This window comes from Cyprinus carpio, chromosome B6, assembly GCF_018340385.1.
Source record: "Cyprinus carpio isolate SPL01 chromosome B6, ASM1834038v1, whole genome shotgun sequence".
NCBI classification, from domain to species: Eukaryota; Metazoa; Chordata; class Actinopteri; order Cypriniformes; family Cyprinidae; genus Cyprinus; species Cyprinus carpio.
In genome coordinates this window covers 26,968,216-26,982,648 of record NC_056602.1, presented here as the reverse complement: position 1 = coordinate 26,982,648, position 14,433 = coordinate 26,968,216, and the positions used below count along the sequence as shown (strand labels likewise).

Below are 14,433 nucleotides of genomic sequence, written 5' to 3'. Positions count from 1 at the left end.
TGTGACTGGATGAGACCTTTTAGTGTAAATGACAACCGTTAATTATATGATGCAACACCACCTAAACCTGAATGTATCTGACATTTATGAAAAGAAAATAAACTCGTCAAATTGTAAGATGGTTTGTTGGTCTTAAGTGGTCTCAGCCTAGTCAGTTTGCTGGAGGATTTTGGAGATCAGCACGCTGACCAGCTAAAACCATCTTAAACCAACTAAGACCAGAAAGCCGTCTGGTCTAGTTTAAGAACTTCTGTCGGTAGAGAAGAATAAAAGAACAGAAAAGAAAACTCTTTTTATCAGCAATAGCATCTAAATATCCTTGTGGTTTTCGTTTTCGGAACGCTTAAGGGAAAAGGGAAGAACAATCAAAAAGTACTCTCTTTAAAAATCCCGGAAGTTAACGTCATTGAACTTTCCACGAGCGTCTCGCTTTCCTAATTCTTCTTCCTAAAACTTCCTCAAACATGATAGTCAATCATTATTCCATAATTTAATTTTGATATTAAGTACGATAACCACATGTAATTGTCAGAGAGCGGAGGATTTTGTATTTATAAGCGATTCATCTTTAAACAATTGTTTTCTGTAGTCAAAAGAACTTAATCTAATCAACGTAAAATTTCTGTTTACAACATGCTTCGTCGTCATGATGGATTCTAATGTATTGTGTTGTAAACCGGAGTTTCCGAAAATCACGTCACTACTTTTGTCTGTGTCTTGATTGGCTGCACACGAAGGGGGCGGGTTTAGGTTGGTCACGGCGCTAGATAAAACCAAACCGGATCAATCATTAACGTTACAGAGGACTACTGCGTACAAACACAGAGGATAGCAATAAGAAATACGCGATATAAATCTCATTGATACGACATAAAAAAGGACTTACAAAATCAGGACGGGTTTATTTTGATTTATAGAAGTGATTTACTTCGAAAACTGAAAACAACTTTTGGCGTCGGGTCTTTTTATTTTGAAGAAAGATGTTTAAAGTTTACCTCATGCTGGTGGTTTTGTCTGCGGCTGCTGCTGTTTTCGCTGAATCGGTGAGTATCTTGTGAATTTTAACTTTATATTACATTAAGTTAAGATACTAAGGTTATAATCGAGTAAAATTGGTTTCGTTAATTACAAAAGACGAAAAAAAGGTGTTAACACTTGTGCTAGCTAAAGCATTAACGTTAGCTCCCTGACAACAGACCTGTTGAAACAACAAAGGCTTCTAAGTTAAATGCTCAACAAATGTAACACTTTAGATTAATCATTTAGCTTTAGTTTAATTGTTAAACGTGTAGGCAAGTCTTCTCGGTCTTTGGTCGCATTTTCCAATGGGCGCGCACCTCAAATAAACCTCAAGGGTAAGATTAGACAAGGAACAATTAGTCGTGGAGTTATGGTTTTGTGATATTCAATGTGTGTATGTGTGTGTGTACGTACGTGTGTAAGAAATATATTTAAGAGTAGTTTTATGGCTTTTGGCACCAAGCTAGTCTTGCGCGTATTTGTTTAAGTAACCTCATGAGTAGCATTAGCTTTCATGTGACAGTTTTTGCCCTCAGGGAATTTTATTTATTTATTTATTTTTAGCTTTGATTAGACTGGATTCAGTCCATGAGGTTTAATTTTCCATCTGTTCATTGTGGAATCACCCACTGGAGCACCTGTGAATGGGATGCCACAGCTTTGTGTTGGCCAGTTCTTTCATAACTCAAAAGAATAGCCTGCTGCAGATGTCTTTGGAGCTCAAACAGAAGACAAACGCCACCCAGTGTGCTTGCTGGGTCAGTCAGCCACACACACACCCTCACACAAGTCAAAATGCAAATTGTTTGGTCTCAAACCTTCTCTCACAGACCTTTGGAAAGGTGTTGCCACAGATCTTTATCTACACTTAAACACCAACAGATGCAGCTTTTGTATTGCGTCTTGACCTTGTCTGTCCATGGTTTTAGTGTGTAGTATTGTGTAATCCACGTGTAATAGAACAGTAAACCAGCTGTGCTGTTAGTAGTACACTGGATGGTGTGATATAATCTCTGGTGGGAATGTGAGAACAAGCTCACACGCACCAAAGGCCTTGTCCTTCGAGGCAGAGAAGGCCGCAACATTCCTTAAAAACATGCAGAAGTGTCTGTGTTCCTTTCATCCCCCTCCCTCTCCATTCTTTAACGTTTTTCTGAGGAATGTGACCCCTCCTGACCTTGACCAGCCCTTCTTTTGGGATTTCACACAGTTCGGCGGATTTAAATGGTCCACCTCTTTCATCCAGGTCCCTCCTCTTTAGCCACTGGACAAGTTTGTGTGGCTTAAACTCAACATAACTTGGACACTTTAAACCTCAGCAATAGGCAAAGTATGAGTGGATATTCTCGATTTGGCATTGGGGTTGGTTATATTTGAATTTTTGAGTGTAGCTTGCACCACCTTTGTTGATATAACATGTATAACATACATGTTGGGGGAAAAAAGTGGCAGTGATATCGATAACCTCCCAAGGTGTTTTTTTTTTCCTTTTGGGATTTGTGTCCTGTATATAACTATATGCAACAAACTTTTGTTTATTTATTTTTTGTTTGTTTCTTTCTAGCTATTAATGTTGGTGTAGAAACACATTGAATTAAACAGGAGTATGTTTAAATTTTCTTATAAAACATACTGCAATAATCTTTCATTTAACAGTTGGAAAAAATAATTTTAGATTTATTACAAAAAGTATCTTGTCACCTTAATTACTTAATTGTTATCTTAAAAGATAACATGAACTGTTATTATTTAATTATTTTTTTAAAGTGTAATGGCCTTGCTAGCTGTCTTGCTAATGATTGTGTTATGAATTAGACATGAGGTGATTTGCATATGAATAGGTTTGCTTTTATTAATTTATTTAGTTTTTATTAGGGTGCAATCTCATCTGAATGGCTATTGAAAGGCAGTGGACATGATAAATACTTTCACCAGGATGTAATAATGATTTCTGCATTGCTGTCCACTGGCCTATTAAATCGCTTTTGAGGCTGGAATGTTGGCACTGAGTGAGTGTTTTATTTGCTGCTTGGGTGAAAGAAGTTTAGTTATTACAGCAACTATGCTTGTGGACGCAGTTGTTTATTGAAAATAAATGCAATGCCTTATGCTGTCTGCTCTTGTTTTGCAAGTCTGAAGGAATATCTTGAGGCCATGTAAAGGGAATCCTGTGTGTTCTAGAGTCATTTAGCAGACCACATCCGTCACCGTTCCAGTTCTGTTGCTTGTGGAGCTATTAACCATATGCCAGTCAGGCTTTAGTTGGAAATGCTGATAACCAGCCACCAGCTGTCCTTCATTAGGATGGTTCCTCTTTTTTTAATTTGACCTGTTTCTTTTTTCTGCTTATTGGTGTGGATGAGAGCACTTTGATGCTTTTATTAGTGCTTAAGTAGTAATTAATAGTTTGCTCATTATAACATATTAGCAATTAGGTTTGTGATATCTGTATTCATCTGAATTGGCTTTACTATCTAGACTTTGGTAAAGTTTTTTTTTTTTTTTTTGTGGACTAAACCCTCCCCCTAAGCAATGGCAATTCCATCCTTTTGTCTTTCTTGGCGTGTAAATGTTTGTACTCCTGAAAATACCCATTCTTCAAATAAACACCCGTCTGGGTGTTTCTGAGGTCTCCAGACTTGAGTTGAAGAAGTCTTGGAGTCTAATCACCCCATTGATGTTCCTACAAACACACGGTGGTCTTTGACATCTAATATCACATTTACTGCTAACTTGCAGTATCCTGGATTACCTTTCAAGATGTTTTGTAATTGTTCAGAATGCTCTTTTATAGGTCCTTTCAGTAGTAATAATCATCCAGGGCCTAACCCATTATTGGATGGTTTTTAAGCTAGTCTTGAGACTTATTAGATTTTTCTTTTCTTTTTACTTTCATAATATATTTGATAATTGACTATATTTCTTATTGTTAAGCACTTTTTTGGTCAACTTCTGTTGTGTTAAATGTGCTCTATAAATAAAAACATATTATTAATGCAATAATGGTCATTCAAAATTTTGTTTGGCAGTGTCTAAGTGTTAATCTCATTTCTGCTATAAAAAGTAATTAAAGTGTAATTATGCATAGGATGTATTAAATAGATATGTAACTTTACCTGTGAACGTGATTGTTTCCTGTTGAATGCACATAGGTGTAATAGTGTGATTATGGGTGCTATTCTTTATGTAATAGTTAATTGGTGAATCTCTTGAAACCCATCAAGAACTTTTTTGGCTCATTTTTGATCCCAGAATCCAATCTTAGTCTCTGTTAACTTCAGGTTTTAGCCAGTCAGGGAAGGTCTGTTTTCAGAAAGCTTGAACTCCTCATGTCCAGATAACACAATACTGATTGTTTGGGCTATTCAGAATGGCTCATTGTGTATTAAACAGTCTTTGACTTAATGGTGAGAAGCTTCATTAATGAAAGCCACCAACAGATAGAAGGAAAGCGTGATCGCACTTCCTGTGCGAGAGAATAGAGGATGACGACAATGAGGCTGAATAGTCCTTTTGTTTGTTTTAGTTGAAGATTTCGAAGGAAGAGTCCAATCTTGTTTCCTCAATGCTTCAGGGCTTTGAACAGGTGTTGGGGTGAGAATTTGGCGTGTGACTGATCAATGACGTATCGTTTAACAGGCAGGTGAGTCTTTCCACCCCGCTGCTGAGATTCAGCTGGGAGTGTAAGACTGAAAACACGACTATATATAGTTCCCGTAAAGGTGGAAGGAGCATCTCATGAGGAGATCATATGACACAATACACTGGTAAATCCGATTGGTGAGAGCGACCGACACCATTTGTCTTGACGACTGAGGTTGTAATTGGTTGTGACCTGAAAGGACAACAAGGAGAGTCTTCAAACCACAACAGCGGATATTATCTATAGTGTAGCTTTAATGGGTCACCAGTGAATCCCAGACAGAATCTAGGCATTTTGAGTAGACATTCTGTGAAATGTTCTGACTTTCTGTGACTTTTCACACTCAGAAGTTGCTTGGTAAAACTAAGATGCAAACTGTCGTGGTTATTTAAATATTGGCCTTTAAACTCAAACGGTGAATAATCGCCTGATCACCGCGGACAGTTTATCACGTTAATGGATGAGTCACTGATTGTGTTATCTTCTCTTTGCGTCTCCCATTGTGACTCACTGGAACAGATGCCAGACAATTTGTCAGCAGATGGTCGGATTTGCTCCTAGCTTTGCTAGTCTTGACTTGGGCCTGGTTTAGTAAGCTGGTTCATTTACACAGGCTTCTCCCTCCCTGGCATTACAGCTCACTTTGAGGATAAGAGCCATAGTCATACTTGTCATCTTCATATGATACAGCTGTCATGAGGGTTGCCTAAGGGTAGAGTTCACTCAAAAATAAAGCTTTTACTCATTTACTCACCCTTATCTTGTTTCAAATCTGTATGACTGACTTGGTGTACTAGTCACTGATGCCAGATATCATTTGCAAAATCAATGGTATGAATAATAATTTCTATTTCAGTTCAAGCTCAATTGTGCACCAGGTTTCAGACTGCTTTAATTGTTTGTTTTGTCCTTTTTGGATCTGACAGCGCCCGTCTCCATCCATTGTGTAGACAAAAGCAGCACGAACATTGATAAACATCTTCTTTTGTGTGAAAGAAAGTCATACGTTTTGGAACGACGTGAGGGCGAGTAAATGATGACAGAATTGTCATTTTAGGTGAACTAAATGAACTCTGATTCTTTTAAGAGCTGTTGTTATTTTATGTAGCTATTGAGTTAGTTTCTTTTTAATGCAGGTGAGGGTTTTTTTTGGTTATCGCTGAGAAATAAAACCAAAAAGCATTTGCGACTGAGAAATTGAGGGACTTTCTTTAGCAGTCCGTCTTAGTCTAGAGCTTTTAGTTTGGGTTGTGGGAATTTTTTTTTTAAACTCTTTCAAGTGGCTTATATACATTTACTGAGAACTTAATGGTTGCTTATGAGAATTTAAGCATCGGTTTAATTGAGCTACGGCTTTACGCCTCTTCACAGTCAGGGTATCCGCTGTACTTTTCTTATACAGGTTTTTTTTTCCTCAGAGCTCAGTGTTTCATAATGTAGGGGGATTTTAGAGTGGGGTTTCACAGCACTGTAAGGCTGAAAACCATAAAGTATGTCGGTCTCTCTCCCCACACCCTCTTGTGGTTTCAGTCGTTCTCTGTTTCTCGCTCTCCCTTTTTCTTTTATTATCTTCGAACAACAGAGTAGGCTAGAACTGACTTGCTGTTTCATGTGGAGTTTGCATGATCCTGGTTTTCCTGGAAAATGAGTCAGCCAGTCCCCCCGGTCTCCATTTTAAAAACCCCTCCCTTTTGTGTCTCGGGCCATTTTAAGTATTAAATTTGTTTTAAAAAAGTTGTATTTGCGATAAACTTGAAGTCATTGTTGCCTTACTGAAACCCTTAGTAAGGTGTGTTTGAAATTTGTCTAAGGTGGTTACGTCATGAGTGCGCACCTGTGCATTATGAATGTTTTTGCTTTCCCGGTATGTGAAACTTTTTCAGTGAGTATGGTTTGATTTAAATCTGTTTTTTGACAGCGAGCAGGAGAGCGAGACAGATAAAGACCCTCAGCCCCTGTCCAATGAATTCTTGCATCGTTTTACACAATGGTGCCAAACCTGCACTAACTTGCCTCTTACCTCTCCAACTCGCTTTAAGGTCAAGACTGAATTGATACAATACTATAGTGTGATTCACAGTTGAGTGCCATTCAGAATAGAATTTACAACTTTTTTTTATTTTAAAAAAGAATGTTTTGATGTCCTGCAACCATAGAAACAGTGAAAACAGTCTTGACTCTTGGAAAGAGTCTTGAGAGAGAGAGAGACAAAGGAAAAGCAGACAAAACGTTAGTGTTATCTACTTCCTCCTGTTATGGTAATAGGCATAGTTCATTAATTGTTAAAAATCATTGGCACTGATTGGCAAAATGGCTCTGCTCACGTGATTAACAGCATTGGTGTGTCTTAATAAAATTAAGTATGCTTTCAGAACAAAAGTAACCTGCATAACTTTTAAAGTGATATAAGATGTTTTGATTTTATGAGGTCTTAAAATCATTCTTGTCACTTAGTGACACTTCCTTCCTTCAATTTCTGATGTTTGCTTTGAAGTGCATTAGAAAGGAGTGATTTTGCATATTTTTCTTTGGTGATTTGTCTTGGAACAAATGGTGCCAAGTGTAAATTTCTCATGGAAATGATTTCTCTTTATAGGTACGAGAAACCGAAACATGGGTACCTCTGAAAAACAAGTCGCCCCATGAGGATCTGGAGTCTTCTGGCGACTCTCCGAATGAAGACTTTGAGTTTGCTGCTTTAAACCCAATTGACGATGAGGATGGCTTTGAGGACGATGAAGATGAAGATGATTATGATGGCTCAGGCTCTGGGTTTATAGATGAGACCATAGAAAGCGAGGTAGATATGACAAACTGAGTAACAATTATTGAGATACTACAGAAATGCCTGTTAGGAAACAAAACAATTAATCTTAATGAAGTTTTTGCCTACAAGAAGTGAATCATTTTAAAGTCAAATGCTCTTTAAATAATTTGTTTAAATTGAAATTATATTTTATATTACAGCAATTAGACAGATCTTTCTATTTTGTTTCATCCACTGGTTTAATACAACTACAGATATTCAATGCAGCCAGTGTCATCTGATCTGTGACTCTTATAAGCAGATTGTTTTTAATGAATGTCAAAGCGACTCTCAGTTGAGTCACAGACTGACTCGTTGGTCTAAAATGACTAATTCATGGGTCATATCCGACTTGAATTGCCATTTTTTTCTTATGCATGCTTTTAACTTATGAAACCATCAGTTGAATTACTCACTGGTTGTTCATATGACAGATTTTTGTTGTACATGCAACCGATTTAACTTCTATATTGACTTTCTTGTGACCATTTTTTTCCTTTCTCAGACTGGTATCAATAATAACCAGATCCCTGAATCTGATGGTCGATTTACACCGAGGCCAACTGTCAATAACGATATTCTGGTTAAACACAATGAGGTCGGCCGGCGTGGAGAACCAAAGCAAGACGATGACCAGCCCGGCAATGTGCTCATGACGCATGCTGGAGAAGACTCCTTTTTCAACAATACAGAAGTGCTTGCAGGTGAGGAGACTGTTTCATTTCTTTGCAATAGTGATGGTTTGATATGCAAATTAAATACAATTAATAAATATTGTCAGGCAAAATTTGAATATTTAAATATAATAAAACTTTTAGTACACCAGCATTTACTGTTTTGCTTTTGAATAAATTCCACTGGTTTGATGTTTTATCATGTAATGCAGTATTTTTCCAGTGTTATTTTAGTATTTTTAGACTTTTTTTTTTTTTTTTTTTTTTCTAAGAATTCTGAGTTTACATCTCACAATTCTGACTTTTTTGTTTCCACCACTGAATAAAAAAAAAAGTAACTGACCCTTCAATCTATTTTCTTCTCAGAATTGCAAGTTTCTATCTCACAATTCTGACTATATAATTCATGATTCTGACTTTATTTCTCACAATTCTTATTGTCACACAGCTCTAAAAATTTATTTTTAGATTCAATCAAAATTGCGAATTGGGGAAAAAAAAGTCTGAATTGTGAGATAAAGAAATGCAATTACCTTGTATTTATTTATTTATATATTTTTTAAAAAAAGGCAGCATTTCTAATTTTCAATTTTATCACCAATTATTTGTAATTTATTTAAATGACTGAAAATACAATAACAAAGCTGATATTTTCATACATAAGTATATTTTGAAAATCCACACAGGCTGCTGGTGTCCATTAAGGCCGTGTCTGAAGCTTATGCCTCTCTCACATTTTCTATTTCTGTTTTCTAGCTGTTATTGCAGGAGGAGCAGTTGGTCTGGTCTTCGCCATCCTCCTCATCGTCCTGCTGGTTCACTTCGTTCTCCGCATCAAGAAGAAAGACGAAGGAAGTTATGACCTGGGCAAGGCACCCATCTACAAGAAAGCTCCTACCACAGAAATCTACGCATGAGCATCCCCACCTTCACATAACTTCTCTCTCTCTTTTGAATTATAAGCTCACACAGTGCCTCGGCCCGACGGGCTGCCGCCAACCTCTTCAAACCACAAAAACCGCAGAAGGACCTCACACGAATAATTCACTCTGACTGGACATTTGCATTGAAATCATAAAGTGACTCGGAGGGGATAGCGTCTGTTGCCAAAACTGCTTGATTCAAAAGATGTTCTTGTCTTTTTGTTCTCACACACTTATAGCCTTTTCACCTTGTGGCCCATTGTGTCCTTTTTTTTTTTATATAAATAAAACACTACGAGGTGCAGTGGAGCCATTCACAGGTTAAAGGCTTTGGATTGACCAATGAAGCAGCCGTTATGAAAAACAGTCAGTGTCACGATTGGTGTTACAGAGGGGATGGTTACTGTAGCCTTTTACGTTATCAGATGTCTTTTGTTTTTAAATCGGTGTGCTGTAAAACGTTTTATTTCCTTAGTAAAACATTCGAGGTGGAACCAAATTGTGGGCATGCAGTATACATTCGAAACTAAATTCTGTGAGAGCAAAACCTGAAATCAGTGTGCTATACTAATGTATACTCATTTCAACCATGGTGTTATGGTACATTCCTCATCTCTGTATGTCATTGTTGTGGTGGTTTTGTGCACCGAGAGACTCGATCCACTACAGTGCTGCTTGACTGTCAGCTAAGCTACTTTAACAGGTACCGATATTGTTGATTGAAAATCATTTCACTGCAAACAGACTTTGTACATCCAGGGATCTGTATATAGCCATTTGAATAAAATGTAAAACTTTGGTACTTAGCCATTTCTTGACAGCCTTTTATTTACCAAATATTTAAATGCCAAAATCTTTTTTTTTTTTTTTTATTGTTCTTATATCTCATCTCGATATTCGCTTTTGGTGTAAATCCTGTTTGTGAAACGCAGATGCTTTGCATCTGTATCTTTCAGCAACATTTATGGAAATGTTAAGTTTGAGAACAATGACGAATGCTAGTACTAACTTTTTTTTCAGTGTTTTTGTAGATGTTCTTAATTCTTTTTATTTTTTTATTTTTAGGTATTAATTTAACTGTCATATTTTATTGCCTGCCTTCAGGTCGGGGGTGTTTGTCCCTCTTCTCAGCTGTTGTACATGTGATAATTTTATTTTTTTGATTTTTGTTTTATATACAGTAGTGTGAAAATTCAAAGGCTGTTAGTCTTGCAACAGATTTTTTTTTTTTTTTTAAGAGTTTCTATTTCTTTTAGACTTTTTAAGCCGAATCTATTTATGTTTTGTAGAAGGATTTTCTGGATTAGTTAAGGGGAACGTGAATGAGCTGTGCATTTCTAGCATGGTGTAAAATGATAAAAAAGAGAAAAATCTGCTGCTTTGTTTGGTCACATCCAGATGAAATCTAATGTTGAAGTCAATGAATCATTGATTTCTGCATGCAGGTTCTGATTTGTTAAAAATAAAGCTATTTTATGCACATAACAAAAGGTGTCTTGAGCATTTTTTTCGATAGAAATCCTCAAATGTTGCATCACTATATTTCTTAAAACATGGTTAAGGATCATTGGAAATTTAAGCTGTAATGTCAAATAATCTTTCTGCTTTAATGCACACCTGAATCAAGTTAAGAATTAGTCGTATGGTATAGAAAGGCACTGACAGTAGACACTAGATCGAAAAGGAGAGTGTATGAAATCAGGAACGCTTCAGTTTACACATGAGCAGAGTAGATGAGTTTGAAGCTGTGGCTTGGGTTCAGCGATTGAGGGTCAGCAAGAAGCGAAGGAAAGAAGGTAGATGATGTTTTGTAGTTTTGTTTGTCAAGAAAGACATTCACCTGTTATTTTGGATACTCCATGCACAAAATTTTGGGATTGGTTCTGCAAAAGTCCTTTTGCTATGGTTTTTTAAAACTGAATATACTTGAGCCATCATTGTGGTTCTGCAGATTGCCACATTGATGGCATCTTCTAGAAAACATCAAGGGGGCCCCAATATATTTCAATGCCTCAAAAATTACAAAATGGGTTTACTGGAGGTATTGTTGACAGTGTTTAAAGAATCCGAGAACGCTGAAGAAACTCGAGCATCATGGTTTCCACAAAAATATTAAGCAGCAAAACTAATGATAATAAATAGCACTGACATAAGAAATGTCTCTTTAGTGACAAATCAGCATATTACAATGATTTCTGAAAGATCATGTGACCCTGACGACAGCTGAAAATTCAGCCTTGCATCACAGGAATAAATTACATTTTAAAATATATTCAAATAGAAAATATTTAATTTAAATTGTAATATTATTTCACAATATTGCTATATTTTACTTTTTATTTATTTTTTACACTGTAGGCTTGAATTTTGCTCCGTTAACATAAACTAATATGACCTGAATGAAGACTCTATAATGCACAATCAATATATTTTTCACCCCAAATGAACCATATAGCAACTCGAGATCCTTATACAGTGAAAATGATTCTTTGTTTGTATGTTTGAGTGTGTACTAAAGGGCCTTATGCAGGGCTTTCGAAAGCTTGTTTGGACTGGATAACTCTCACAGATCAACAAGTCAAATGTTTGTTGGTTGGTTTGGTTTGCATTTTGCTTGAACGTGAACCTGTTTGTGATAGATGAACTTTGAATAATGGGAAAGTCTTTAATATGTAATCGAATTGCCTCAGTGTTAACCTGGGAATTTCCACCTCTAGAGAAATTACTGTAAGCAGCTGTGTGTGTGTGTGTTTATCCAGCATGCTGATGCCTGTCTGATTTGCTACCAAAACATATGAGCATACCAAGAGAATAAAGACTCTTAGTTTTCTTTTAGGATTGAAGGATAAAAATAGAAAATGTTTTGATTGAAAAGTGTAAAGGGTCATGTATGGTCCTTGATCATATCTATTTTTGTTTCTATTTTTAAAATGAGAAACATTGACAAGATTTCTTAACCTAGGCCCAGGCTTAATCATGTGGCAAAAACAAATACAGCGGCTTCAAAAAGTATTCAGCCACACTTCTTTTCATAAGTGTTTTTTTTTAAAGATGTAGTTTACATAAAAATGAAATTCATACAGTTTTGAAACAAGTTGGTGGTGTGTAAATGATGAAAGAATTGCCGTTCGTTTTAAAATAAATGCCATTAGGTTTGATATTTTGTTACGCAATGATATCCGTATATATTTTTTTTTTTTTATAACCATTTAAGTGATCATCTGTATGCTAATGCAACATTAAAATGGTTAATGATGGTGTGTTGAACGCATGAGCCACGAGAAACGAGGTAAATTCAGCACAAACACCTGGTTGAGACATTCAGGAAAACCAACTAAAACCTGCTTGGTAACACAGATGACCTGCATGGGGAAATTCCCTTGTGATTGATAATATCTGGCAACGTTGTGCTATAAAAATATCTTAATGCAGATTGAAAATTTGACTGTTTCCATGATGAGTTTATCTTTTGTCTGCTAGGGAAAAAACATCATGCCTCCGGTCACAGGTTGAATGGACTACACAAGGAAGTATATGCTGTTTTTTTTTTTTCTCATTGCACACGGAACAGTTTCATCATTAACACACACGCATTTCCTGCTGCGCATTTGAATGTGTATCAGAAAAACAAGAAAATGTTCCAAATGTCACGTATTACGCCATCCTATTGGAAGATGAATGGTGCCTTTTCACTTTCAACTGCAGGCTGGGTTTGTTTACACAATAGGTGGAGCAAAAGACTGGAGAAAACGACCGTTTGTCATATAAACGCTCTTTATCGTTTGTTATGTAAGTGTTTTTCTCATTGCTACTAGTTCAGCTCATTTTAAAGTAACTCCTACATTTGGATTGAACATAAGGAAGACCAGGACTAGTTTTCACTAAATTCCCAGTAGCTTAACTATAAGATTATGAGGCACAATTCCACAAATAAGAGTCTGTCACTACATAATGACAGTAGCTTTTAACAGACTAACTCTTAGGACAAGGCTATTCTTAATGTCAGGTTGTCACATGGGGAATAGAAAAACTGAACCAAAAGATACCTCAAAATGCTTAGGAATTACAGCCATTTTTATACACAGTCCCCTCATTTTCAGGAGCAAAAATGTAATCGGACACATAAATACAATTTTGTTGAGAATCCTTTGCAGGCAATGCCTGCCTTAAGTCTGGATTCATGGACATCAGCAGAGACTGGGTTTGCTCCTCTGTGAAGCTTTGCCAGGCCTTTACTGCAGCTGACTTCAGTTGTTGTTTGCATTTGTGGGTCTTTCTGCCTTTAGTTTTGTCTTCAGCGAGTGAAATGCTGATCAATCGGGATGAGATCAGGAGACTGACTTTGCCATTCAGAATATTCCACTTTTTCCCTTCAAAAACTCCTGGGTTGATTTTGCTGTATGTTTTGGGTCACTTTCCATTTGTACTATAAAGAGCCGTCCAATCAACTTTGCAGCATTTTTCTGAATCTGGGCAGAGAGCATATCCCTGTACACTTCAGAATTCTTCCAGCTGCTTCTGTCTCAGCAGTAACCCAGTGCCACTGGAAGCCATGCATGCTCATGCATCACACTCCTCCACTGTGTTTCACAGATCATATTGTGTGCTTTGGATCATGGGGTGTTCCAAACCTTCTCCATACCTTTTTTTTTTCTTCCCATCATTCTGGTGCAGGTGTATCTTAATTTCAGCCATACAAAGAATGCTTTTCCAGAAGTGGTCTGGCTTTTTATTTATTTATTTTTTATTTATTTATTTTTTATGTTTTTTGGGAAAGTCTAATCTGGCCTTGTTTGCACCTTGTGGTGAACCCTCTGTCATTTAATCATATCTGTGTTACCAAGCAGGTTATTATAAATATTTTTAATATTTGTTGATATTTTAAAAATATTGCTTATTTATATACATCCCCCCCTTACATGTATCAAAAACATTTTGCAAAAATAAAAAATTTACCCTGACCAATAATGGCACAAATGTTCAGTTGCATTCAAGGTTCACATCTACTGGCTTTAAAAAATAAACCTAAAATGATACATTTACTGAAAAAAAAAAGAAAAGGCCGCTAGTGCCAGACTCCCTACTAAGGATCTCTACTAAGAGAGTATAGCCCTGCTGCTTTGACTTGACAAGCCAAGGACTAATAATATCAGCAGTCTTTTACTAATAACATGGCTCTTTTATCTCCATTAAAATATTGATACTGTATTTTAAAACCGTAGCATCTTGTAAGGATGTCTCACCAAATATTCATGAATTGTTAGCCTGTGTGTATCACAGAGAGACAGAGCTATGATAATATTCCATTTCTGGTCCACATGAGTAACAGGTCAGACAAGGAAAGTAAACAAGAAAAGCAAACAAAGA

The 14,433-nt window shown here is 36.6% G+C and overlaps 1 protein-coding gene across 1 annotated transcript; it reads left to right on the top strand.

Moving 5' to 3' along the window:
* Window positions 1–775: 775 nt before the first annotated feature.
* Window positions 776–10,551, top strand: LOC109052602 (syndecan-4-like). The gene is made up of 4 exons (XM_042726546.1): window positions 776–1,043; window positions 7,260–7,463; window positions 7,975–8,173; window positions 8,900–10,551. The coding sequence occupies exons 1-4, from the start codon at window positions 981–983 to the stop codon at window positions 9,058–9,060; spliced, it is 627 nt and encodes a 208-aa protein (XP_042582480.1). The 5' UTR covers window positions 776–980; the 3' UTR covers window positions 9,061–10,551.
* The last annotated feature ends 3,882 nt before the right edge of the window (window positions 10,552–14,433 follow it).

What these genes read in the sequence shown, in the direction of transcription:
- LOC109052602 (XM_042726546.1), top strand. Translation starts at nt 981, where the DNA reads ATGTTTAAAGTTTACCTCATGCTGGTGGTTTTGTCTGCGGCTGCTGCT. An exon ending in ATGAGACCATAGAAAGCGAG is followed by an intron (nt 7,464 to 7,974) that starts GTAGATATGACA and finishes TTCCTTTCTCAG; the next exon opens with ACTGGTATCAATAATAACCA. An exon ending in CAATACAGAAGTGCTTGCAG is followed by an intron (nt 8,174 to 8,899) that starts GTGAGGAGACTG and finishes TCTGTTTTCTAG; the next exon opens with CTGTTATTGCAGGAGGAGCA.